The following is a 27036-nucleotide window of genomic DNA, read 5'->3' on the forward strand; positions in this document are numbered from 1 at the left end:
GCCATAGTCGAGGGATCAGTTATTTTGACAGGATTCTGATGGATGTTTTCAGACGCTCCAGGCGAACACCTAAACAACATCTTTAAATAGGCTACGAGCACTTCTTTCTTTTCATTTCTCAGAAGAGCAGCATTCTCTCAGATCATGCGAAACCAACCATTCGTGAGTGCAGTTATAGACTCAGTCTCCGTGGACTGCATGCAATCCTGAAACTCAGAATGCTGCACAGCTTGGACCTAACAGGCCATAGGTACTACTCCTGACAGATGGATGTGCAGGTGTTGGTAGCACTGCTCGCACTTCACGCCAGGCCACAGACGGCCTCTTCTCTCGGCGCGGTTTAGTCCAGATCGTCCAGATCGTTCAGTGCTTGCGTAGAAGGCAGTGAGTACGTTAGCTGCGCGGTTGCCGGGCCGCTATGGCTCCGCGCTGCGTCATGTTTTCTGTGTATTTATTGACAGTGATTATGGTGTTAACTGTAAAGGGGGAAGCTACGACATTGCGAACTTGTGAACCCATACGTGTGGAACTATGTTGGGGTCTCGGCTACAACGTAACTGGAATGCCTAACCTTGTGGGCCACGAAATACAAGGCGATGCCGATTTCACTCTTCAGACATTCTCTCCTCTGATCCAGTACGGCTGTTCGGCACAGCTCCACTTCTTTCTGTGTTCCGTCTATGTACCCATGTGCACGGAGAAGGTCGCTTCACCCATTGGACCATGTCGTGGACTGTGCGAATCAGTGAGAGCCCGCTGTTACCCTGTCTTACAGGGATTTGGATTCCCTTGGCCAGCTGCATTGAACTGTTCCAAGTTTCCATTGGAGAATAACCACGAACACATGTGTATGGAAGGGCCCGGTGAAGTGGGGGTTGGACCGCGGACTGGACTTGTGTCTTCTGATGCCGCGACGCCAGCCATCTCGAGAATCCCAACTATATCACGAACTTCCAGTGTTACACCCTGTTCTCGTTACGTGCGCCATAACCGTTATGTGTATGTAAATCGCACGAGACGGTGCAACCCGCTTTGTGATGCCGACGTCTTGTTTGAGAGCCCAGACAAGTACCTGGCTGAAGTTTGGCTGTCCGTATGGGCTGGACTCTGTTTCATTTCCTCTCTTATTGCCGTGCTAACGTTCCTGGTTGATTCAGGCGGAGGACAAGCGAGGTTTCGATATCCAGAGCGCCCCCTTGCCTTTCTGGCACTCTGCTACAACTTGGCTAGTGTGGGATGGGGGGTTCGGGCCGCGGCTGGACGTACAGCTGTCGCTTGTAGCCCCGACACTCAAAATCCTTCCAGGCTCCTACTGTCGCAGGACGGACACATAAACGCAAATTGCGCTGTAGTTTTCCTCTTGCTCTACTACTTCGGAACCGCCGCCGCAGTTTGGTAAGTTTGTATGTTCATTAGGTTACTTCACAGTGCTGAGCACCTCCTCAGGTGACGTGATAACATAAATTATGATAGAATGATGCACAGTAGGCACATATGATGAACAGGAACGTGAGAATAGGCGGCTGTGTTTTATTTTATTGTACTGTGATGGTGTTTGCCTGGAGGGGCAGCTTTCGACGCAAGCCCGGTTACTTTCCGATGTTCGAACCCGCTCCATATGTCTGTATTTTAGACGGTTTCAAACACCTTTTCATGTTTCCTGTTTGGCATAACTCATTGACGCTGGTACTACGAAGCAGTGTGACGGTCGGTGATCTGACAGGAAACACGAAAGAGTGTTTGAAAAGTGTCCGAAATAACCTACAGACATGACGAGCTTGTTTATAAGACAAAACTGAGTATACACACTGTTGTTGAACAGAAGAAAATTTACTTACAGCTGTTCAACATTGCTGAAGTGTTAGGTAAACCGATAAACCACACCACGGACTAAACACAACAGTAGGGCGAAAATGTTGCTGATGAATGAGAATCTAAGATAAGTAGGTCTGAGATAACTTGTGTGAGAGAATTTTGTGGAGCCCTTCACTTGCAGTTTAAATTGCATTGTAATTCATAATACGGCGTGTAGCAAAAACAGAGCTTTGTGCAGCTTATGTGTGATGGTTCGTCTTATGTTATTCAAGGGTAGGTCTTATGATTAGAGAAACGCGCATTCTTGAAACAAGCTTTCCTCCTACAGCCAGTACCGTACTGGTCCATAAGGTTATCCGGAATCCACAGCTACTCCGTTTTCAGAAACCGCAGGAAAGAGGAAACTGAATGTCGCACCTTTAACATGAGGTGAACATGAAGCTTAAAGCCTTATCATTGATCTAATACGGTACTGTCTACACAAGGTGAGATTAGGGCTACCGGAGTTAAGCGAGGTCGCTAAATAAGTTGGGATAATAATCAATTTGTTACGTCTGCATTCTTTGGTCTTCTTTACAAGAAGTTACTTCATCTGGCCTGGCCGTAATTAAGACATGTTATCAAAGCACAGGACGGCCGCCTCTGTGGTCTGTGGTCAGATTTCCTGGCTACAGATCCAGAGGGCCCGGGTTCGATTCCCGGTGCTACCGGATTTTCTGGGAAGTAGTCGGTCTGGAACGGGGGCCACTCAGCCTTGTGAGGATAATTGAGGAGCTGTTTCAAGGAAATAGCGGCTCTGGTCTGGAGAACCGAGATTAACGGCCGTGGGGATCCGTTGCGCTGACCAGTCGACACCCTCTATCCGCAAAAAGTTGGCTCGGTCGGTATAGTTGGCTTGCGAACTAAAAGCCACGGAGTTTAGTTTAGTATTTTATTTTAGCAAACATAGGACAGTCGAAGATTACCGTGTTCTGGGATTTGTCGCCATATAATCTGGTAGATCTTTGCTATGCTTCGGAATAACCTGCAGCCTCCACTCTCAGATGCCTTTTATAACTTTCTACCAGACTACACTTGTCATGTCCCAGAAGACAGCAATCTTATGAGTTACCGCTGTGATAACCTCAGGTCTCACACAAGCCTAAGTAGATCCATTTCTGTACTATACACACTTCACTTGTATTTTTAACATCGTGGAGGATGATCTAAGAAATACCCAAGGTTGTCGAAACGTATGTTGTTGTTGTTGATTTTGATGATGTCTGTTGTTTATAGCCGACTATGATAATTCCCGTGGACGGTGCACGCTGGACTTACGGATTTAAAAAAGCTACTAGTAATCAAGGCTGTCACTAATGACGGATTTTGGAATGTCGTTAATGTAGGTTCACACTGTAATTTCTGCATGATGCTGTGTTTTTTAAAGTGTTGTGGAGTTGGCCACATTTAGCTTCTGTGGTCGATGCTAATGCGGACAGTGTTCGGTTTGTAAGATTTGAGGTTGTCACGGCGGTGTCTATGAAGAAAGCAGTCTTCTGGGATGTTGCGCCGTATAGATGTTGTGTTAACCGACGTTTCGGAGGAACGTATTGCTTCCATCTTCAGGGTAGAAGAAAAAAGAAGAAACTCCGCAAGCGAGGAACCGGCGCGAGCAAGTGCTCAGTTAGTGAGAACAAACCGAACACTGAGGAAAGCAGTCTTCTGGGATGTGGCGCCGTGTACTTATTGTGTTAACCGACGTTTCGGACGAACGTATTGCTCACTGAGTGAACACTTGCTCGCGCCGGTTTCTCCATTGCGGAGTTTCTTCTTTTTCCTTCTACCCTGAAGATGGAGGTGTTCGGTTTGTTCTGTTTCCATAACTAACTAGTAACATCATCCAGATAACGTTCTTATAGTTCGCCATTTTATATTATAAACATTTTTTTTAATTTGCTTCGTGGCCTTCATATTAATTAATATAATAGGTTTATGGTTTATTTTAATTGTACGAAAGTAGAGAAATGAAGCGTAGACCTAGATACAGAACTCATAAAATCTTATGAGATTTGAAAAAATGTCAAAGCTTCTTGAAGAGGTAATAACAGTGTGACAACGTGTCGTCCTTCAGTAAATTGTAGACAGAAGCTTTTGAGTCCGGTGTTCCCGTCTAATGAGCAGTAATTTGTTCTTGGCACGTGCGTAGGATCTTTTGCAGAAGTTAATCACGGTGAAATTTAATTTTCACACTATTATCAAGCTGAAAACCGGTGCCGAAGGAACAAAAAGTACATATGCTTGGCTTTCACTCTCTACAGAGAAATTAACAAGTTTTTAAGCACTCTTTGTAATATGTAAAAGTTGCTCTACCCATATGTGGTGCACCGGAAGAATTGATGACAAAAGCATTGGGTATAGTCACCTCTTTTCAGTGGATAATGGAAGAGCAATCTTCGTCTATAATAAACAAAGGAAGGGGTGAGGTTAGTGCGTGTTTGGATAACTTTTGTAGATACGCTGTAACATTAATTTTATGCAAATGATATGGGTTAAGGGTTGCATGCTTGGGTATTTATGAGGTTCAAAATTACTTAGAATTATTCAGCATTTGATATGTTTTATATGCCAGGAAATTGGGTATAGAATCTGAGAGAAGTTACATCGAACATAAGGAGGGTGGAAGAATGAAAGAAACTGAGTAACATATTTGTGTAAGGCTAAAAAGAATAAAGTAAAGCTATGCCTGTAACAGGCTCTGAAGGCCCGTAGGGTTGTGAGATGTCGAGACTCAACATTTTGTACACAATCGGCTCACAGATGGCGGTAGATTTGTCAGCGTTACGCTCCGGCCGCTTTTACCCTCAGGAAAACTCCTGGTACTCATTTTATTTAGAGATTGAGTCGAACCCGGGGCCATAGTGTCGCTGGAAGGATTAGGTCAATTGAAAAATCCAATTACTTTATCGGGAATCGATCTCGCGACTTTCTGGCGTTTAGCATAGTGCCTCAACCAACTTCGCCACCGCGTTCTCCTGTTATTGTAAGTGCTAAAAAATAACAAATTAGTCATCGAAATCGGTCACCGTATTTACTACAATTTGTTTTCTGTATTCTCTTGCTGTGAACTACAAAACTCGGACGAACACAGAAAACTTTTAAAACTTCACAGAAGGTCTAAACTCATCAAACACATTGACAGCAGAATCTAAAGTTTATATAATGCCACGTATCAGAGAGACCCATCAACCTCTCTTCTTCGCAGTCTGCCTCCTTAGGCGGCCCATACACGTACGAGTCTGGCTTGCGAGTCCGGCTCGGCGAGGAGCCGGGCTCAAATTAATTTCACCACACACGTATGAGCGTGGCGACGCACACACGGACGAGTTTGGCTAATTGGAACCCGAGCCGGACTCGCGAGCCAGACTTGTACGTGTATGGGCCCCCTTATTAAAGCTGTATTGAAAGTTTTGTAACACAGAATATTTCACAGCGAAGATTTGTTGAGGTTATTCCAAATCCGCAGGCGGAAGGCCGTATGCAGTTGTTCCTATAGGCACTCACGTTAATGCTACATATACAGTACAAAGGCAAGAGCTATTGAAAGAAAAATACGAGTAGAAATTAAGGGAAGAAATGGTTTCATTACTGCAGTAGGAGACTTTTTGTTAGTTTTTTAATCTTCGCTGTCTACGAAGTCATGCATGAATTTGGTTTAAAATTGCTTAAAGATGGAGGAAAGTGTTCGGTTTCCATTTCTAGAACATACTGTAAGAGGAATCTGTGCTAAGGCGATGAAATAATGCATCGGATATAGAGTAAATTGTTTCAACTCGCCGTTTACTTTGAAGGAGAAATTCTGTGAATAATTATTGGTCATACTATAGTAATACAAGGAATGTAAGGTCAATTTTTTTTATTGCCCACACTTTTATTTATCTTTGCTGCAAGTCAACAGTCACATAATTATGCATGTTTCGCAATACTGCCTCAGCACCAGTTCGTTTCACCGTGGCCTTTCGACTTCTTGTACAGCTTAGATGGATGGTAATTTTATTAACTTCGGTATTGAAAGTCTATGAAAACTTATTTTAGTATAGCTATTTAAATGAATATAAGAATGCGTTTTACGCATATTTCTACAAGCAAAGGGGGAAAACGAAAGTTGATTCATACAAAATATTTATAATCTAAATAATGTTTTATGTTACGGACATGTTAGTTTTCTTCACATGCTGTTTTGAAAAATCTAATCACCCTAGCACTATGGCCCTGGGGTTCACTCAGAAATGAGTACCAGGAATTAACTAAATAATTTTCGTGGGGAGTAAAGCGCGGCCGGAGCGTAAGGCTGACAACCTTACCGCCATCTTTGAGCCGATTGTCTGGATAATGTGGGACCCTCAACGTCTCACAACCCTATGGGCCTTCATGGCCTGTTACAGGGATAGCTTTACTTTTTTTACTTTACTTTTTTTTTATGAATTCTCTCATCTCCCCAAATGACAATTATAAAAATTTGTCAGTTTATTGAAATAAACGTGGCTATCGATGTATCTGTCAAACGATAGAAAATAACCTCACAATGAATGTAACTAAGTCCATAAGGACGAGTCCTTCTTGAAAAGCCGCCAGTTGTGCAGCCACTCTAGAATTTCCCAACATTTTATGGGACACACGAAGGTTCATTACCATGTTCACAAGAGCCCTCCACTAGTCCCCAGCCTGAATCAGATCAATCCAGTCCATACCACACCATCCTATCTCTCTCAGATTTGTTTTAATATTATCCATCCACCTACGTCTTGGTCTTCCTAGTGGTCCCTTTTCCTCTGGCTTTCCCACCAATATCGTATAGGCATTTCTCTTCGCCCCATTCGTGCTACATGGCTTGCCCATCTCATCCTTCTTGACTTGGTCATTCTAATTATATTTGGTGAAGAGTACAGTTTATGAAGCTCCTCTTTATGCAATTTTCTCCAACTTCCTGTCACCTTATATCTCTTCATTCCAAATGTTCTCCTCAACACCCTGTTCTCAAACACCCTTAGTCTCTGTTGCTCCCTTAACGCCAAAGACCAAGTTTTACACCCATACAGAACCACCGGCAAAAATATAGTTCTCTATATTCTAATTTTTACGTTTTCAGACATCAGACGAGATGACAAAAGTTCTGGACTGAATGGCAGCAAGCATTACCCGAATTCAATCTCCTCTTAATTTCATTAATTCCAACTGAATATATGATCGTTAAAATTTTACATGATGGAAGTTCTGCATTGGTCGCCCAGTAAAAAAGATCTTGTTTGCTCTATAGTTTTTCTTAATAAAAATGCAAAATTGTTCACGACTTCGTTTCTTCCTCAATGAAATATTAACCTCACAGTTCGTAGTTTTAATGTTTAATGTTTCTACATACGAAGTTCGAAATTTAAAAGTAATCCGTTTGTAATGAGACGTGAATGAACTACACTCCAATCCCTGAGACCTATTTTTTCATACAAGCTAAAGCGCCGATTTTTCGCCCGCGTTTTTTAACATAAACTGTATCGAAGTAATGAAATTTCTTATCCGTGACAATTCAGTATTGTCCTTCTGAAACATCTTTGAAGGTGCATCATCATAATCATCAGATAGTGACCTAGATTTTTACGCCGCCATTGTGAAGTTACTGTATTCTATTTTTAACACAGAACTAACATCCTCATACCGGTGATCTTGTCGATTTTTTCTTCTCCAAGGTTGCCTGCTCAAGGTATGACGTACCCACAGAGATATTCTGAAACTTTTAAAATTTCTGTTGTATTTTATATGTGACGTCTACATTTAAATTTTTAGGTTAGTTTTATTTTGGTATTTGTCGTCCTCGCTATGACCACTGCTTCTTGCGTGGAACCCAGACGGAACGTTATCAGATTTCTCAAACGTGGTTATTTGTACTGAAGATCACTCTTGGCATGAATTGAATAAGAATGTAGAATTTACAGTTGAAAGGCTTCGACACTTTAATAAGCGTATTATAAATTCTAACAAATCAGTCAGCAAGGAATACATACACGTACTTCTTGAATAGTAAGACTGACGTCAACCTACATCAGGTTTCCGTATTGTAAACAATGGTTTAATTAGCCAAGAAGTTAAAAACTGCAACAGAACTCTCTGTGCTTTTCTTCACGAGTCCAATCACCAAAAAAAAAAAAAAACAAAACAACAACAACAACAACAACAAACAAACAAATGTTTCAGGAAGTAATTAAAGCTAAATATTTTGTGAGGCGCCTTCTGAGTTTAGGCCATTCACCTCCATCTAGTGCTGAGGTCAAGAATCGTGGAGCTATACCTCCATTCCCCAGTAAGTCTTAATGACGTGATGTTAAATTAAATAAGCACCTGGACTACTTTACCTTTTTACCTTGTACCTTCCGAATTTAGAAATACGAACGTACACTGTACAGTCTGTACTTATATGGTCGAATGTACCTGATAGTGGAAGAAGATGCAACAACTTTATTGCCTCCACAAATTAATGTCCATGCCTCCCAGACACTTGTGAGATGGCAACTACATACCCATGGAAGTTACTGCAAGTGCTTCTAATAATGTAAGAATTGCACATGAATGTATTTTTGTTATATCTTCAAAGAAAAGCATTAGCATTCTTCCCTCACATTGTACGAAATGGAATGTGGCATTTTGTAAGGTCTGATTAATTTTTGAGGACCCTTCTGCTGACCTTACGATTACTGTGACAGCTTAGCACTTGAAACCATGTTGTCCATTCGGTCTTTGTCCTTCCTTTGTCGTATGTGAAAGTGTACCCCGGAACAAGCGACGAGAACAATGTTCAGTCAAAGCTGAATGCGATATAGACATAAGCAGAAGATCCTTCGGCAGCCATGTTACATGGCAATCACATGTAATTGGACTGCCAATCTCGTTGGCATTTAACTTAATTTGTTCCAGTCTTATGCCTGACTGCCAAGTTGTGTCCAACTGTCCGAAGTACAGAATGTGGAAGTAGGAGAGGGTTCCAGTGAATGAAAATGCTGTGTAGCTTGCCGCTGGTTGATAAGCATACTGTAGAACAGATGTTGCTGTTGAACTATCTGCGAGAAGAAGCCATGTTCTTACGACGTTCCTCTATTTGCTCTTCCCTCGCTCTTGTCTGTAGATATAAAACTCGCTTCTTGATTTCCACCAAACTCCATACAGGCTATGTACATCGCCCAGCATGTGTAGTCTTCCGGGCTTTCGTTTTAGGCCTGACTGGTCGAGGCGACCGTTATGTCCGTCGAAGAATCTTGGAAGGAACACATTTATTCACACCGAAAGTTATTAAAATAGTATAGATCCACTTATTCTTGACCTCGGCACCATTTGGAGGCGGGTAATCAATTTCACGCCCCGAATGCTTTACCCCCGTACCCATCGCATAGGAGGTTGGGTGGGCCCCAGAACCGGTCTGGACGATGTGAAGAGGAGAAAAATCTTGCCCCTACCGCGACTCGATCTCCGACCCCTCTCCCGTCCAGCGCGTAGCTAGTGGCTATACCGACTGCGCTATCCCGGCTCCAATAGGAACAGATATCAGAATGTTTGTTGTAATTGGCAGTGCTAGTTTTAGTTGTAGGGTTATAAATTGATCCTCTCGCCTGAAACCCAGATACTAGCGTAACCAGTCCTGTTGGAAATCTCTGAAGATGTACGAGGGCGTTAGGCATTAAAATAATCAAAATTTGAGGGTTCGAATTCTGGAGCGAAGTTCTGTGTGCAGACAGGCAGGTGTTACTGCTTCCCGTTTCCGAACTCCGTCTAATGCTTTTTACGCTGAAAGAGCAAAAATATAGTTAGACTGTAGCATTAACAAGTAGCCTTTTTTGCCTTCTAGCATACGTATTAGCCACTCTGTTACTCCGCAAATAATCTCTTTTTAGAGATTTACGTTAAATACATACCGGCATGGACATATATCTATATTCCGTGACTCAAAGGCTGACAGCACCGAAGGCTGGTGGTGAACCATCCAGTCACGTAGTGTAGATACCTGGCATCGGTGAAGGCATAAATAATTCGGAAGAGAAATCTGTCATCTCCATCCATCTTGAAGTGTTACATTGTATTGTACAGTTGTTGCTTCGGTACCAGACAAGTGACAGTGTATACGGATTTCTGGTCACAAAGATCATCTGAATTTATTGTTAAACACATTCATCTAGTTGGCAGTTACTGTCTCCCGCCCCAACCCTTCACGTCTCTGTGAGCGGAGCAGATGTGATAACACTGTGGATGTTCTTAACTATTTGATACTGGTACAGCAGTCCGACATTGATATGCTCTGCCTGTTACGAGTATCTGAAGTGAACAGTTCAAAACCCCACAATAACATTAAAATAGAATGAAATGGACTCAGTGAAAGGCTTCACGGTAATGGAAAAATTGTAAATAGTCAAGCTTGATACATTAAATACATATAAGAAACTTTCATAAGCAATTTGGGCTTGGGCTTAACAATTATTGTTCCCGCTTCAAGCGAAACTGCGGGAGTATCTAATGTTTAGACGTCTGTAATCTGTAGTGTCTGTAGTAATGACGCTACGAAAGCAAGCATCCTATAATACTAGGCACTTAAGTGAAAAAGTAACACATATTTTGGTGTAAGATTTGAGGTTTTGACGGCGGTGACCATGATGAAAGCAGTCTTCTGGGATGTGGCGCCGTGTAGATATTATGTTAACCGACGTTTCGGAGGGACGTATCGCCTCCATCTTCAGGGTAGAAGACAAGAAATCCGCGAGCGAACACGCGTGAGTCTGTTGCACCTGCTCACTCTGGTTTGCTAGCGGATTTTTGCTTGTCTTCTACCCTGAAGATGGAGGCAGTACGTTCCTCCGAAACGTCGGTTAACACAATATCTACACGGCGCCACATCCCAGAAAACCGCCTTCATCACATATTTTAGTGTTTTTTAAATAAACACAGACCGTCATTTGTCTCAAATTCTAACACAGTTTACACTGAAGCTTCTTATTTGCAGATTTGTTTGTTGATGAAAGCGAGACACAGCTCTCAAAATCTAGACACGTTAATTTTGGAAATACAAATTTTCTGATTGGTAACATTCTTAGAAATGGTAGATATCCTTTTATTACAAATACCAGAGCTGAGATTAGATGTACCATTTTATAAGTTGTAAATGAAGTCATTCGGTCATTAGGAGTATAAGCAAGCAACTCATCCGATTTTGCATTATCATCATATCACAGTGTAACCCTACTCTGAGTCATAAGTATTGAAATCTGGCTTTAGAAGCCTGCAGTAGTGCGTGTGCTGATCACAGTAGCCGCGCAGTCTAAGGCATGAACTGTCTTCGCCCGCTCAAACGCTTGAATCGTGGGTTCGAATCCCACACAAGGCATGGATGTCTGTGTGCTTTTATTCTGTGTATAGGTAGCGGCCTTGCGATGGGTTGATCCTGCGTCCAAGGAGAGCTGCCGACTGTATATAGGATTAAGAAATTGAAAAAGCTGCGAAAGTCCAACAAAATGACTGTAGAGGCATAGATGGATAGACAGATAGTAAGACAGACGCCGGTCACGGTAGCCGAGCGATCTAAGGCATGCACTGTATTCGCTCGGAAGCCGGGATTGTGGGTTCGAATCCCATTCAGGGCATGGATGTTTGTGTGCGTTTTTCTGTGTTTGTCTACAGGTAGAGGCCTTACGACGAGCTGATCACTCGCCCAAGGAGTCCTACCGTATGTGTAAGATCTAGAAAAACCGAAGTGAACGGAGTTCATGGAGGTAGGCCTAGGCCCATTGGGGCTGTAGTGCCAAGGAAAAAAAAAAGACAGACAGACATAGGCTGTGTGCTGTGCGTAACACCAGAACAAAAGCAGTCGTCTTGTTATATAAATAGATCTACTGACGTTATTCCTCCTGTTGGCTATGAAAAGGAATGTACTATTGTCTGGAGTCCTGTAGGCCTGTCCCACGTTTTTGAAATGGCATGATTCAATATGCAATTAAATTGATAGAGGTGAAGTAGGAAACGTCGGAGGTCTTTTAGTACGTTTTTGCACGTTTCTCTTCATATACCGGGAAGCCAGGATTATTGGCCTCAAGTTAGAAATGAGATTCGCTCAGCAGTCAATTTACGTAAGTTGAACATATCGCCTTGAAACCAAACTATTGCCAGAAGTGAGAAATGTAATACAGTTGCGTGGCATTTGAAGAAGAGTTAACATATAACAAGGGATGGCGAACCTTTTCTCTGCCTGGTTTACGTCAGAAGTTCATTACCAGTAAGAAGCTGTTCCAACCATTCTACTTGCTTCAGTGTCACATGATGAGTTTAATGAGATATCTCCAGCAGCACATCTGTTGCACAGTTTTCGTGTTTAGCTTGAATGTACTTCAGAGAGCGATACACCCGCACTCATTAAGAAGGGTACTTACTATCTTCTGGGATAGAACGCCATTATATACCAGAAGATGGTAAAGGTAAAGTTGTGCCTATACTTAACTAATTAAGCATTACGCTATGAAGGCGTATGGGGGCGTGGATGTATAGATCTACATTTTCTTGACCTGTGCACTAGTTGGAGACGAACGGACAGCTTCACGCCGTTATATCCCAGAAGATAGTAGAGTTCTCAGGTTCACATCCAGACCACTTTACCCCCGGGGAAAGAACCCCCGGTACCCATTGGATAGAAGGTTGGGTGGACCCCAGAGCCGGTCTGGACGACGCAGAGAAGAGAAAGTTCTTGACCTTACCAGGACTTGAACTCCGACTCCTCGATCGTCCAGTCCGTAGACAGTCGCTATACCGACTACGCTATCCAGGCTCCCAAAGAGACACCATTGTACTTGTATTTTTACAAATTTTGCCTGAATAGAATAAACTGCTTTGACGATGTAGGTATAAATGAGAGGGTAAGGGGCCTTAAGGAAATAATTGGAGAGGGCGTGGGCTGGATAGTTCTGGCTCAAGATACAGATTAGTAACGGGCTGTAGTGAACACGATAATGAAGTTCCGTGTCGGGGACTGAGCGACCATCAGCTTCTCAAGACTAGACTGTTCTCCATGAGTACTGTAATTTAACGATTTATTCACAAAGGGTTCGTAAATGAAGGTGATGTAGACATTAAAGTTGTTGCGAAAATAAACTGGCTTGACACAGAACACTATGGCTGCTGTAATGCAGTGTTCTGATTGTCATATTGGGAAGTTACGGATACTATAGACTGCAGGCTAGTTAAGGCTAGTTGGATAAAATGACGTTCTTCCGGAGTGATAGTTCTGTTAATTATGTTCTGATGCAAATTACAACTCTTCGCAAGACGGTTTCACCGTGTTGTTTATTTTCTCTTTAGACTGAAAACAAAAATTTAAGTTAAACGATTGTGTTTGGTTTTCGTTTATTTCTGTAGCTGGTCTTTTTAAACAGATCTTACGAGCTCTCTGGAAATCTAGAAAAGGTGTTGGTGGCAACACCGCATGTCGCTCTAGGCCATTTTGGTGGGTTGGGAGTATGGACGGGTCTGGTTATTCTAACGAGCTGCCTAGCTGGAGTCAACAGTCCAAACCACGCTTGCCTTCTGTTTGGAGCTGGGCTCCGCCTGTTGTTTGACTTTGTTCTTCGGAGTGCATCAACCAATGATTATCATCACATAATTGCCTGACCTTCTACAAAGGAGAACGAAAGCCCAAGCTAACCTGTTGTTGACTAGCTTCCACGTAGTATACTATTATCCCTCAGCCAATTAGACAGTTTAGGAGATATTACAATAAAAGCAGAAGAAAATTGAAAAGATGGAACATTCTTCATGATTATTTTGTATGAAAATTACTCTAGACATGTAATATAACTGCATTTTGCGTAATCTCGTTGAAAGTTAACAGTGTTTCGGAAAAAGGTAGAAGTCATTGTTTTACCCTGAAGCTGGAGATATCAGGTTCTTCCGAAACGTTTGAATCTGTCTACCAGATTACATGGCGTCATATTCCAGAACACACTGATCTTCATAAAGGGGAATAATTTAGTATTGCTTATTAAACTAATCTTGCAGTGACCCCGATGAAATATATTGAAATAGACAAAGATTCTGAGAAACATTAATTTCAGTTTCTTCTGCAGCCTCTCGCTTCTTTAGACAGATGACCTCGTTGACCCCTACACTAATACTTTGTCCTCTGGACTGATTCTGGCGTACTGTCCCCCTGTTGACTTGTCAGTGTGATATGAAATTAAACCATCTTAAGGCAGTAAAAATAACAAACTTGGAAATCATAGCTTAACAATTTATTTATTTTTTCATTATTTCGAAAACTGCAAAACTTAACAGGAAAATGTATCGGACATAAAATAAGTCTTTCATTTTTAGCTACAATTTTTGTTTTAGGCATTTCTCTCTATGTGATAAGTTTTTGCGAGTTAAGCTAATGTACTCAAAAATGCTTGTGAGTCTTCGTGTAAAGTGTCTGTTATTGTTGTCCGATTAGCCAAAAATGGAACGGGTTGACGGAATTTAGTAAAGTTCGCAAAGTTACTTTTCATAAAAATCCGCCCAGCAATTATGTAGTTGGTGCATGAGGACAGACCGTCGGCTGGAGCGATTTTAATAGGCACGCTACACGGATGCAAAATTCACTAAAACGAACACACATGATTGTTCAGTCAAAATAATTATTCCGATTAATGTAATATATCCAAGTTACATAGATACAGGGCTAAGAGAAGAAAATATTCTGGCATTCTCTCGAGTCGAATCGTCGGCATAAGAGTGAGAGAAAAGTGCTGACACGTCTAAAACATCGCCCCGCTCCGCCCCCAAATTTTAGCCGGTTTACCACTCCATTTCCGGTCTAGAAGGCCGAGATTAACGGCCGTGGGGATCCGTTGCGCTGATCACGTGACACCATCTATCCTTCAAAAGTTGGCACTAACTTCGCCGACAAGCGGCGATCGCTCGGGCTGTATAGCTCGCTTGCGGACTACAGGCCACGGAGTTTGTTTTGTTTGCCACTCCATTATAATCGGATTTTATTAGCCTACTTTATTTATTTTAAAAATACAAATGAAAGGAGGCTTGTGAGATCACCTTGCTGTCTCTGTGTCTCTGTATCCCCCCCAATTTTGGAAAATTTCTCGTTGTTGTTAGGCAACGTCTCTGTAAACATTTTCCCTCGGCAACGAATACACTGGACACATCGTCTTCTGTGTAGTCCATGTCGCATCAGAGGAAAGTAAGCGATTAGTTCTTCTCAGAGTTTCCTGTTTATAATCTTTATATCTAAAATAGTCGAATATGAATGTATGAAACACCAATCCATGGAAGCTCTTCCATTTTATATATCAAGTATACGTGAAACACATCTAAACCTTCGAATAGGGTTCCAGTGGACGCAAAGTAGAGCAATTTGGAAGCCCAACTCCATCAACTGCAGCTCGTTCCGTGCGAGTAATCTCCAGACATTTATTAAGAAGTTGGGGAAAGTCGGCAAAATCTTATTGGGCTCGGCTTTCAGATTGATTAATCATGGGGTGGCTGCGTGTAAGGAGGAACTGAAGAGGTACGACAACGATGCTAGAATGTGTATGAGACTGTGTAAATTGGAGAGTCATTTATGACACCATCAACACAACTATTTAACATACTTGGTTCAATCCAAAAGTTCCCGAAATATATTAATAAAAACTATTACGTCTTACCTGAATCTTATTCTGCACCATCACCTTNTGAACAATGTAAGCCTTATGCGGTCGTGCGTTGTCATGGTGGAGTACCTAGTCGTTGGTGCGCCACTTCTCTGGACGTTTTCTCCTCATGTCCTCCCTCAAACTCCTTAGAACATCGCGATAGAACTCTTTATTGACTGTCTGACCAGGAGGGACGAACTCCTTATGAACAATCCCGTCAATATACATATATAAAAAAAAACAGATCAACATGGACTTAATGATGCTCTTGACTTGTCGAGCTTTTATTGGCCGAGGTGAAGAAGAGCTCTTCCATTGCGATAATTGCTGCTTCCTTTCAGGGTCGTAGCCATAAACACAACTTTCGTCACATGTGAGAACCTTCGAAAGAAAGTTTGGATCCTCTTGAAGCTGTTGTTGAAGTTCCCTGCAGACTTCCAAGCGATGCTGCTTCTGTTCATTTTGCAGCAGTCGTGGCACAAACTTCGCCGCAATCCTCCTCATGTTCCGTCCCTCTGACAAAATTCGTTGACATGTACCATAACTTAGTCCCAAGGTGTTATATAGGTCTTGGATGGTCAGTCTACGATCTTGCAGAATGAGATCCCTAACTTTCGCGACATTTTCTGGTGTGGTGCCAGTTGACGGCCTACCCGAACGATTGTCATCATCAATCCATGTTCGGCCATTTTTGAAACGCTTATAACAGTCGTAAGTTTGTGTCTGGCCTAAACTGTTGTCACCAAAAGCTTGCTTCAACATTTGGTGCGTTTCTGCAGCGGTTTTTCCAAGTTTAAAACAAAACTTTATACAGACACGCTGCCCTCTCAGGTCAGCCATCACAAACCCGCAAACTAACGGAAACACAACAATGGAAGTACGTTCACCGACAATAAAACCAACCACTGAACACGACGCCGCTTGCCACACAGATTCAAGAAGGGTGTGTGGGGAGACACGTAGCGGTATTTCGATGTACTCATAACCATTCGCGCGCAAAATTCAAATTTCGGGAACTTTTTGATTGCACCACATGTTTCCACCATGATTACTGGGCCATCTTCAGGTGACACAATACATAAAAATCAGTTTATTGAATCGTTACGCTTATATAGTATTCGACGTGGGCTCTTGTTCGTATGTTCAAATTTTGGATGAGTTGTCAGCTTAGATGTTGATCACAGTGGCCGTGGTCGTTCTGTCTTCGCCCGCTTGAACACTGGAATCGCGGGTTCGAATTCCACTCGAGACATGGATGTCTATATGCGTTTTTTTTTCTGTGTTTGTGTTGTTCTGTGTGTAGGTAGTGGCCATACGACAGGCTGATCCCCCGTGAAAAGAGTCCCACTGACTGCGTATGCATTAGGAAACTGAAAAGGCGGTCACAAGGGTTGTAGAGCCATAGATAGTTACTGTATGTTACTTGGTAAAATATGAGCATAAAATGTACTAAAGTATGGAAGTAATGAACTGAAGTGAATATAATATAAACGTTGTATATAATTAGATTTATATATAGCTGTAATTATATGTATGTAACGTGTTGTATGTGTGTATGAACTTAATTATTCTTGATGCTTTATGCCTGTTGCCTAGGTTAAAATATTCATACTATAACATGAAGGAAGTTCTTGGTTTCCCGTAGCCTTGGTGTCTTAGCTTGATAGTACCTGTTATTCGGAGCTCCATTTCCTTCGTGGCCTTTAGTCTGCAAGCGAACTATACCGACCGAGTGACCGCAGCTTGTCAGCGAAATTAGTGCCAATTTTTTCGGATAGAGGGCGTCGCGTGGCCAGCGCGACGGATTCCCACGGCCGTTAATCTCGATTTTCTAGACCAGATTCGGAGCCCCATAGTGGAAGGAAAAACAACGAATATTGGTTGTGGTTGTGTTGATGGTATCATGAAATATTTCCATTTGCAGCAAACACAGCGGGATGCAAAAAAAAAACAAAAAAAAACAAAGATTATGTACATAGATTTTATGAATGGTAATCAACGTAGCAGCAGTAGGTTTGTTTATGATAGAATATCGATTGTTTAGAATCGTTTCTTTTGTAATTTTATGTTCTTTAATTTGAAGTGATTTCGGTAGTGGTGGGGTGGGCACTGTGATTAACGTCGAAATAGTTTGGACCCAGTCATCAGGATTGAAGGAAGACCACAATTTATATTTTCACGATTACTGCGCCCGCTGGAAAGCTAAATGAAACTGAAATGATGGTAACCAGCAGCCACCTCCTGCACACAGGCGACACACAAGCCCTGGACTAATGCGCTTCTCTGCTTGCAACTGATGACAGCTGTGTACTATTACTTGCCTGATGAAGTCTATTTCTGTACAGCTAACGCGTCTTCACATTTACTTATGTTTATTAGTCCTGCTCCCATAATGACAGCATTAGCCCCGCAATCCACACGTTAACTTGCGATCAAGTGGGGTGGAACTGATGGATGAATATGTTTGCTTAAACAGAGGCCTACACGTTTTTTTATAAACATTTACCATGTAGCTTTACTGCTTAGAAAACTGCTTGTTGGAAATTACGATTATATGAAGATGAACTATCTACTAACTAATTAAACACTATGCCGTGAAGGCGTATGTGGGAATGGGTGTATAGATCCACATTTTCTTGACCTCGGCATTAGCTGGAGGATAGTGGTCAGCTTCACACCCCCTGCGGCTTTACCTTCAGGGAATGAGCCCCCGGTACTCATTGGATATGAGGTTGGGTGGAACCCAGAGCCGGTCTGGAGAACATGGAGAAGAGAAAAATTCTTGACCGTACCGGGACTTGAACTCCGACCCCTCGGTCGTCCAGCCCGTAGCCAGTCGCTGTAACGACTATGTTATCCCATATGAAGATGAAGGCAAAAAATAAGTAAAATTGCCAATGTCGAAGTATTACGCTAGGAAACTGAAACGGTCGTAGATGTGAAAACTCCACTTCGGACTAGATGGATGTGAGTCGTTAGCTTCTGGTTTAGGCCGCTTTATACCGTTCAGGATAGTCTCCTGTACCACTTGATAGGACATAGCCTATGTGAGCATGGAGACTAAGAGATAGAATTCTGCCTCTGCCTGGAATCTGATCTCGGTAGTGTAGGTCGTGCATAATACGTTTAATGGATGATGATTCCAGGTACATATCATTAAATTGTGAAAGTATTCTGCTTTCAGTTCCATGTAAATGGGTCCTTTCTCACCGCTCATGGCGTTTTCTTAGGTTGCGGATGTAGGACACGGCATCCAGAGATGGAGGGTAGCAGCTATATACTGAATTAGCAGTCTCCGACAGCCAACACGGGGTGATACTCCGGCTTGGGGTTGGGTGTGGGCCTTTAAATTCAACATAAAAACAGTTACGAAATGTTACGTAGGGTCTCGGACTTGCGACCTCTTGTGAACATGCTAATGAACCGTCGAGTTTCATAGAATATTGGGAAATCGTCGAGTAGCTGAGTGACTGGAACCTTCTCAAGAAGGATTCAACGTTTGTAGTAAGTTGGTTATTTCTGTTTTCAGTTAAATTATCTGAAGTATATTTGTCATTATCCTTGTCCACCTCCACCACCACCACCACCACCACGAATTCTTCCTCCTCCTCCTCCTCCTCCTCATAATCATCTTCATAAACAGCTGAAAGCAACATTCCACTTCTTTACTCTTCCCCTACTTATTTTCTGTCTTTGACTGCTGTTTCTTTTTCAATTCTTTCGTGAATTTCAACATTTGATAATGAAATCTTTTCGTACAAATTACTGTAATTTTCAGTCTCACGAACCGTTTTTATAACAGTTAACATTAACATTTACATTGGAAGGAGGAATACAAAAACTTGAGTCGTCTCACGTATTTACATTGTTGTTCTTGAAACTGTCTGAACGCAATTTCGATGGACCTAATTTTTTTTTTTTTTGTGGGAAACATTGAGAAGCAATGAAAATGAACAGGGATGGTTCGTTCAGGAATATTAAAGTGATTGGCTAAAAGGTTGGGCTACTAATTTTCGATTCCCTAAGAGGACACGATTTTTCCCATCTCTGCCAGCACTAGCTCTGGAACCTTGTCAGCCTTTTATCCAGTAAGAACCAGAAACTCTTTACTCTGAGGTTAAGCGGTCGGAGCATGAAGCTAACCAGTCACCTCCATTTAGTCCAAAGTTAAGATTGCACAGGATTTTGCTTTACTTTCCTGTATGTATGACAAACTCTGTCCTAAATGCAACAATTTATTGTAGTTCTTTTGTCTTTCTTTCTTCTACACTACATGTTTCGGCCGTAAATGGCCATCATCAGGTGTATTTCTCTCACGTAGCTGTTACACTGCACGTAGTTTAAAATTTAAAAACACCAGCTTTCTTAATTGTTCATTTCTCCGTTGTTAATAGGTATTACACGTATTAAAGCTACACAGCGGCACGCACACAGGGAGTCTGCACAGAATAATACCTGAACGGTGCTGAAAGCAAGAAGTAGCCGCTGCAGCACTGTAGACCTAGAGCAGCTATCCTTGTGAATTTTAAATTTTAAAAATTTTAAAAATTAAAAAAAAAATAATTAAATTGAAGATTTTAAAAATACCAAAATTCAAAAATCAAATTGACGTATGTAAAGTAACAAAGATTTTATACATATCTGACAACTATCAGCAAGGGGATTCTGATATATCGGGACCTATTAACAACGGAGAAATGAACAATTAAGAAAGCTGGTGTTTTTAAATTTTAAACTACGTGCAGTGTAACAGCTACGTGAGAGAAATACACCTGATGATGGCCATTTACGGCCGAAACNGTAGATAATGTGAGACCCTCGGAGTCTCACAACCCTATGGGTCTTCACGGCCAGTTACAGGGATGGCTTTACTTTTTTTTTTTTACTTTTATATCTTCATGGCGTGGTGTCTAATGACAAGTACAAGTACATATACTGTTACCCCCTGGATGGAATCCTGTATTATAGGCCGCTGGGACGAATGTGAGGTATTTTATTTTGATTTCTGATTAACGTATTCGGTTACGCATAGACTTTGAAGTTAACTACCTGGTCCATAAAAAATGGAAAGCTATCCCTGTACCAGGCCCAGGCCCAGGCCATGGAAGCCCATAGGGTTGTGAGACGTTGAGGCTTCCATATTTTCTCTAGACAGTCGGCTCACAGATGGCGGTAAGGTTGTCAGCCTTACGCGCCGGCCGCCCATTTCCACCCAAGAAGATTCCTAGGACTCATTTCTGTTAGACGCTGAGTGGACCCCAGGGCCATAATGCTGCTACCGCGTGCCCCAACTCCTTGGTCCATAAGTAATGTACCAGTGCATTAATTACTGGATGGGTTATGTAACGTCGATTTGGATATATTCTGCTCATTATGTATTTTTAATTGGGAAGGATGCTTGGAGAACTAGTGCTGAACCATTTAAAAGTTAGTTTACTAATGGCTTCCTGAAGGATTTGAAGAAAACACTTTAATTCGACGTTGAAAAGAGTGTAATTTAAGTGAAATGTATGGATAAAATATGTAAACTGCACCTAATGGACATAATTATTAAACTACGCTAAAACGTTAATGATGTGCAAAATTAAATCTTCTAAACATTTTTTTACAGAAGGTATAAATTTTTTTTCTTGGCACTACAGCCCCAGCGGGCCTAGGCCTACCTACATGAACTTCTCTGTTCACGTCGCTTTTTCTAGATCTTACACATACGGCAGGACTCCTTGGGCGAGTGATCAGCTCGTCGCAAGGCCTCTACCTGTAGACAAACACAGAAAAACGCACACAAACATCCATACCCTGAGTGGGATTCGAACCCACGATCCCGGATTCCGAGCGAGCGAAGACAGTGCATGCCTTCGACCGCTCGGCTACCGTGACCGGCTGCAGGTATAAATACAAGACGAAATATTATGGTTGTTAGTAATCGAAGTCCAGTGCAGTCCAATAGAAGTGAAGCGTGTCCTTCCCATGACAATGTAGGTTTCCTAATGTTTTTAAAAAGTCATCCTTCATCTTTTGGTGCCAGTCAACATGACAGGAAACGTTGATGCATGAGTGTCAGACCGAAATTTGACAATCGTCGCTCAGAAAACGGATGTGCGCCTTGAATTGTTATCTGCTTGTTCAGGAAGCAGCGGTTACAATTCATGCGTTTATCATGGTACGAGTGACATAGAAAATGACGAATCACTTATTTTAACTGAAGTTTGTGAGCAGAGCTACATTTTATGGATACCACCAAGTTGTTATATGCGTTCTTCCAAGAAGTATTATCGATTGATTATGGAATGCTACATGTCCCTGTGCTTAATTATTTAAGCACTATGCCATGGAAACGTATGACGGATTGGAGGTATAGTTCCAACATTATTAACCTCATTAGATGGAGGTGAGTGGTCAGCTTCACACCCCTGTCGCTTTACTCCCTGGAAAAGAGCCGCTGGTATTCGTTATGTTAAGAGGCTGATGGGGTTCCAGGGCCTGTTTGGACGCTATGAAAAAGCGAAGAACCCTGTTGCCCCTACCAGGAATCCAACCCCTATTCCTCGGTAGTGCAACCCGTAACCTAGTCGCTATGCCGACTGAACTATACAATTTGTCATGCTTACATAGCGTCATTTTCATTGATACATGTAATCAGATTTGGGATTAAGTAATCAAAAGTAGATGTGCCTTTAAGGACAGTTGTATCGAAACGTTTACAAGTTAAATCCTCTAGTTTCGATTTATACAACGTACACCTATTTAACAGGAGGCGGGATAGCGCAGTCGTTATAGTGACTGACTACGAGCTGGGCGGCCAAGGGGTAGGAGTTCCGAGTCCCGGTAGGGATGAGACTATTTTAATTTCACATCGTCCATACCGGTTCTGGGGCCCACCCAGCCTCCTATCAAATGGACACAGGGAGTTCTTTCACCGAGGGTAAAGTGGCCGGGGCGCGAAGCTAACCACTCACGTCCAACTAGTGCCGAGGTAAAGAATAGGTCGATCTGTACGTATGCCTTCATGACATAGTGCTTAATTAGTTCAGCACAGGCACAACTTTACTTTTCTTTTTACCTTAGACGTATTTAATAACCACTGCATTTGAAGGACGTCTGTTATGTTAGTGCTGATGATAGTTTTTGGTTGTAATTTAACGCTCGATGAAAACGTTTGCTTTTATAAATATTAAGTATGAACAGGAAGTGATTGAAACCTCCCCACTGAATACGGAATAGTCTGGTGACGAGCCTCGTACATGTACGAGTATTATAAGAATTATGATTGGGCTCTTATAGCCTACTACTTGCCTACGTACTTATCTACCTGATCTACCTGCCTACCACTCGGCGCTACAGCCCTGGGTGAACATTGGCCTCCTCTACAACCGGTCTCCACAACCAGTGCGTCCTCCCATATGAACGAATCCACGCATGATGCCCGAGGCTGGTTGTTAGGTTTCTGGACAAAATTCTTTTTATAAGATGAGGTTTTTAGCCTCATGCCCAACCCCCAAACTGGAGAACCAGGGTAACTATCTTAGTCTGGACGCTACCCTTTGACCTTTCCGGCATGAATGACCCTACTGGTAGTTAAACTACCGCCGGCATAGCTCTCCGGGTCACAGACTCACGCAAGCCGAATCACCACAAGGTGGAGACACCTTTGGTGGGTATATAGCCTACTGCGGTATCTTACTCCACAATCGGCTGTACCCTTCGACGTCAGTGTGCTGAAGCTGTTTACGGTTCACTGAATTTTGAATCCGGAGTAATTGAATAATTCTTATTCTTACTAATTCAAAAGTCATAGTTCTTCTTGAGGAGCTAGTAGTCGTTCATTCGATCAAGAATTCCCCTACCGTCCATGGGTCTAGAAGGTTCATTACCATGTTCAAAAGATGCGGTCGTCGGTTCCTATTCTAAGCACGATGGATCCGGTACACCCACTTATATCCTAAATGTTAGTGTTCTGTGTAAAGTAAAAAAAGAACGACTTATGTAGATAACGTGTCTGTGACCTAGTATTAGCGCCTAAACCGTTAGACAGATTTTTTTAAAATGTGATATAGGAGACATTTAAGAAACGTCGATCAATTTGATTTTCAGCCATATTGACTTCATAAATAAGCCCATTTTTCTCAAGGACATAAATAGTCTTTGTCATGGACCATTAGTCAAGATAAACTTTAATATCCTCTCATCTAAGCCCAGGTCCCTCAAATTGTTTCTTCCCTGTAGGTTTTCCACTTGAAATCTTGTGTGTATTTGTTATCTTTCCCATTTGTAGCATATACCCGCCCACCTCACGCTCCTTGATTTGACTACTCCAGTAATGTTTTTACGAAGCCGTAGTTTATCCTTGTGAATTATACTGTGTTTCCTGGGATCGACGTTATAAATAACTTTCCAGGGAAACAAATAACTATTAACGAGAACTTGTTTAATAATTTACCAGAGTGTTCAAATCTGGGTTCTGTTAGCAGAGATTGTTACTACCAATAGTGATGGTGGTAGTAGTAGCGGTAGTATATACAAAATCGCATACACATTGAGCTGCAGAATATGGTAATTTTAGCAATTTGCAAACCAATCTGAAGAGGACGTTGGAAGAGGTGATAATTAAGCCAATTTTAGTATCAGTAACAGAAATGTTTCCAACATACTGTGATACATTATTCTCAAGAATTAGAACTGGAGAACACGTTTTCTATCATAAGAATTCTGTTCTGCAGGATGTGGTGGAGACGGCTTTGTACCCAGTAAGTAGAATAATTTGTATAGTGTGATGCTGTATTGTTGACCGCCTCTGTGGTCTAGTGGTCAGAGTTCCTGGCTACAAATTCAGAGGTCCCAGATTTTCTGAGAAGTAGTGGATCTGGAACGGGGTCCACTGAGCCTCGGGAGGATAATTGAGGAGCTATTTCAAGAAGTAGCGGCTTCGGTCTAGATAACCGAGATTAACAGCCATGGGGATCCATTGCGCTGACCACGCGACACTCTCTATCCGCTAAAGTTGGCACTAACTTCGCCGACAAGCGGCGCTCGCTCGGTCGGTATATTTCGCTTGCGTACTAATCCTTCCAACCGCGCTATGGCCCTGGGGTCGACTTAGCCTCTAGCAGAAATGAGTACCAGGAATTAAGTAAATCATTTTCCTGGGGAGTAAAGCGCGGCCGGCGCGTAAGGCTGACAACCTTACCGCCATCTTTGAGCCGAATGTCTAGATAGTGTGGGGCCCTCAGCGTCTCACAACCGTATGGGCCTCCACGGCCTGGTACAGGGATAGCTTTACTTTTTTACTTTTACCAGGAATATTCCTGAGGGTAAAGGGTGGCTGGCACGTAAGGCTGACAACCTTACCGCCATCTTTGAGCCGATTGTCTAGATAGTGTGGGACCCTCAACGTCTCACAACCCTATGGGCCTCCACGGCCTGGTACAGGTATAGCTTTACTTACTTTACTACAGACCACGGAGTTTTTTTTTGTGCTGTATTATCAACCAAATTCTGAGTGCGTAAATTGTGTATAAAGCTAAACACTTGACTCCATGGAGCGCAGCCCTTCTTGAGAATCTGAAATTCGTCCAATTTGTCACGAAATTCCCCACCCTTTGTGGAACCCATAGATTCATTATCGTTATAAGAGCCATCTGCTGGTCCCTGTCCTGAGTTAGATTAACCCAGTGTGAATGAAATCCAGTATGTATGAAAGTCATTCTAAAATTTTCAAAATAAAGGCAATAATGAGTGGCGAGTTTTATGCAGTGAAGCGGAAAGAAAAGAGGAAGGAACAAAATGTTAACTCTTTTGATTTGAACATTATATTAGAGCCTATGTGAAATTTGTTCCCGCAAGAGCAATGACTTCGGTAGATTTACAAAGCAGCGTTCGTTTACATTCATTAATGCATTGTGCCAGCAAAGATGAAGAAGGTAATATTTTTCCTGTTAGTTAAGCATTGCGCCATGAAGACGTATAGGAACGAAGGTGACTGCTCAGCTTCAAGCACCGGCCTTTTTATTCCCGGGAAAAGAGCTCTTGGCACCCATTGGATAAGAGGGTGGCTGGAACCCACAGTGAGGTTCATTAAGAAAATTTTCTGTTTCACGTAAATGTCTAGACTTCCGTTCAGAAAGTCAGTGCTGAAGTTTATGTTCATAGGACTGCCAGTTCAACGACAGGAACGCAGTGTCTTGACTGTTATAGGGCTGTCTCTCTGACCTTCCCTGCCAATCTTAAACGATATCTGGTCGGCGATAAAATTGAAGTTTGGTCGGAGTAGGACTCTGTGGTGCTACTGTCATTACTTATCAGCCTTTGGTAATGTCCTATTTTTCATGTCGCCTGATGTTAAAAATATCTGTAACCAGTCCCAATGAGCGTTACCTCCCTACTGTTAAGTCCAAATTTCAGTCATTTTTGCTCTCATGTGAATACAGTAAGATTTAAAATTTCCACGTTAGCCTATTTAAAATCACGAATTCCATACTTCAGGATATGATGTACGTCGGTGTGTCTAAGTTGAAAGAATCTAAGTCAGAATGAAGAGTCCTGTCTTTTGGAATATGACGTCGTATAGTCCCCCAACATTGCCTTCATCTTCAGGGTCGAGGAGTAAGTGAAGCAAGCACCCAGCAAGAAATAAGCAGCATCAGATGGTTCTTGGTTTTGCTTTCTTGGCTTGTTCTTTTATCCTGAAGATGGAAGCAGTGCTGTCTGTCTGTTATCTGCTGTCAGTCTCTATGGCGTTACATCACAGAAGACAGTCCCCTAAATAATCACCGCCGTGAGAAATCATATCGAACAATGCAAAAGTGTTCAAATGTTTTCCCTGTTTAGTAAGCTCAGCTCTGAAATTCTTCTGGATTGGCGTACAGCGGGTGGATTAATTTATTTTGTTGCATATTCCTTTCAGGGAGATTCAACCGCTTTATCCAATAGTAGCATATCTAGAACTGAATTTCTTGATTCTTTTTTATAAAAGTCAGCGTAGAGCAGTTGTTTCTGTGCAGAGCACAGCCAACTCTGGTGGTTCCTATTTCATCAAACTTTTCTCCTCAAATTTATTCGGCATTTCATGTAGTTTCCTCCTGTTACACTCATAAGTCAATCTTTTTGTTTGTCTCACCAGATTTCTCCCGTTCTCTGGATGTGTAGTTTAATGCACGAACATTCTTCCCCCGTTACATCGCTCTTTCGGAAAATCAGTTTTCCCCAAGGCTTCAGAGATATTTCATGAAACTCTCTTACTAAATACGGCCCTGATTGTGACACGTTAACCAAGACGCATAGAAAATATTGGAAATATCCTGAGAAATTTTACGAAGATGCTCATACGCAGTTGTACGGGAACCCAGTAGAACTGTTACATATGGAAAAATGTTGTTAATGCATTGTTCTTATGATTAGTTTTCATCGTTGTGATAATAGAGGTTAAAGTGAACGAGGGAGGAAATATATACACTCTGGTATGGAGTTCTGGAGAGAGCACCGCTGACCTATTTTAACTTGAGTACTGTCGCTACTTTTCTATGAGTATGCAGATGAAAATTCC

At 42.1% G+C, this 27036-nt stretch overlaps 1 protein-coding gene across 1 annotated transcript in view; it reads left to right on the forward strand.

Annotated features, from left to right (window-relative positions):
- The first annotated feature begins 310 nt into the window (after positions 1-310).
- LOC111874658 (frizzled-4) overlaps positions 311-27036 on the forward strand; it is a 73197-nt gene continuing 46471 nt past the window's right edge. Inside the window, exon 1 of the mRNA XM_023870350.2 lies at positions 311-1395. Within this exon, the coding sequence (XP_023726118.1) occupies positions 419-1395 (977 nt within the window). The 5' untranslated portion in view covers positions 311-418. The remainder of the gene's footprint in view (positions 1396-27036) is intronic.

Source organism: Cryptotermes secundus, unplaced genomic scaffold (genome assembly GCF_002891405.2).
Source record: "Cryptotermes secundus unplaced genomic scaffold, Csec_1.0 scaffold56, whole genome shotgun sequence".
Classification (NCBI taxonomy): domain Eukaryota; kingdom Metazoa; phylum Arthropoda; class Insecta; order Blattodea; family Kalotermitidae; genus Cryptotermes; species Cryptotermes secundus.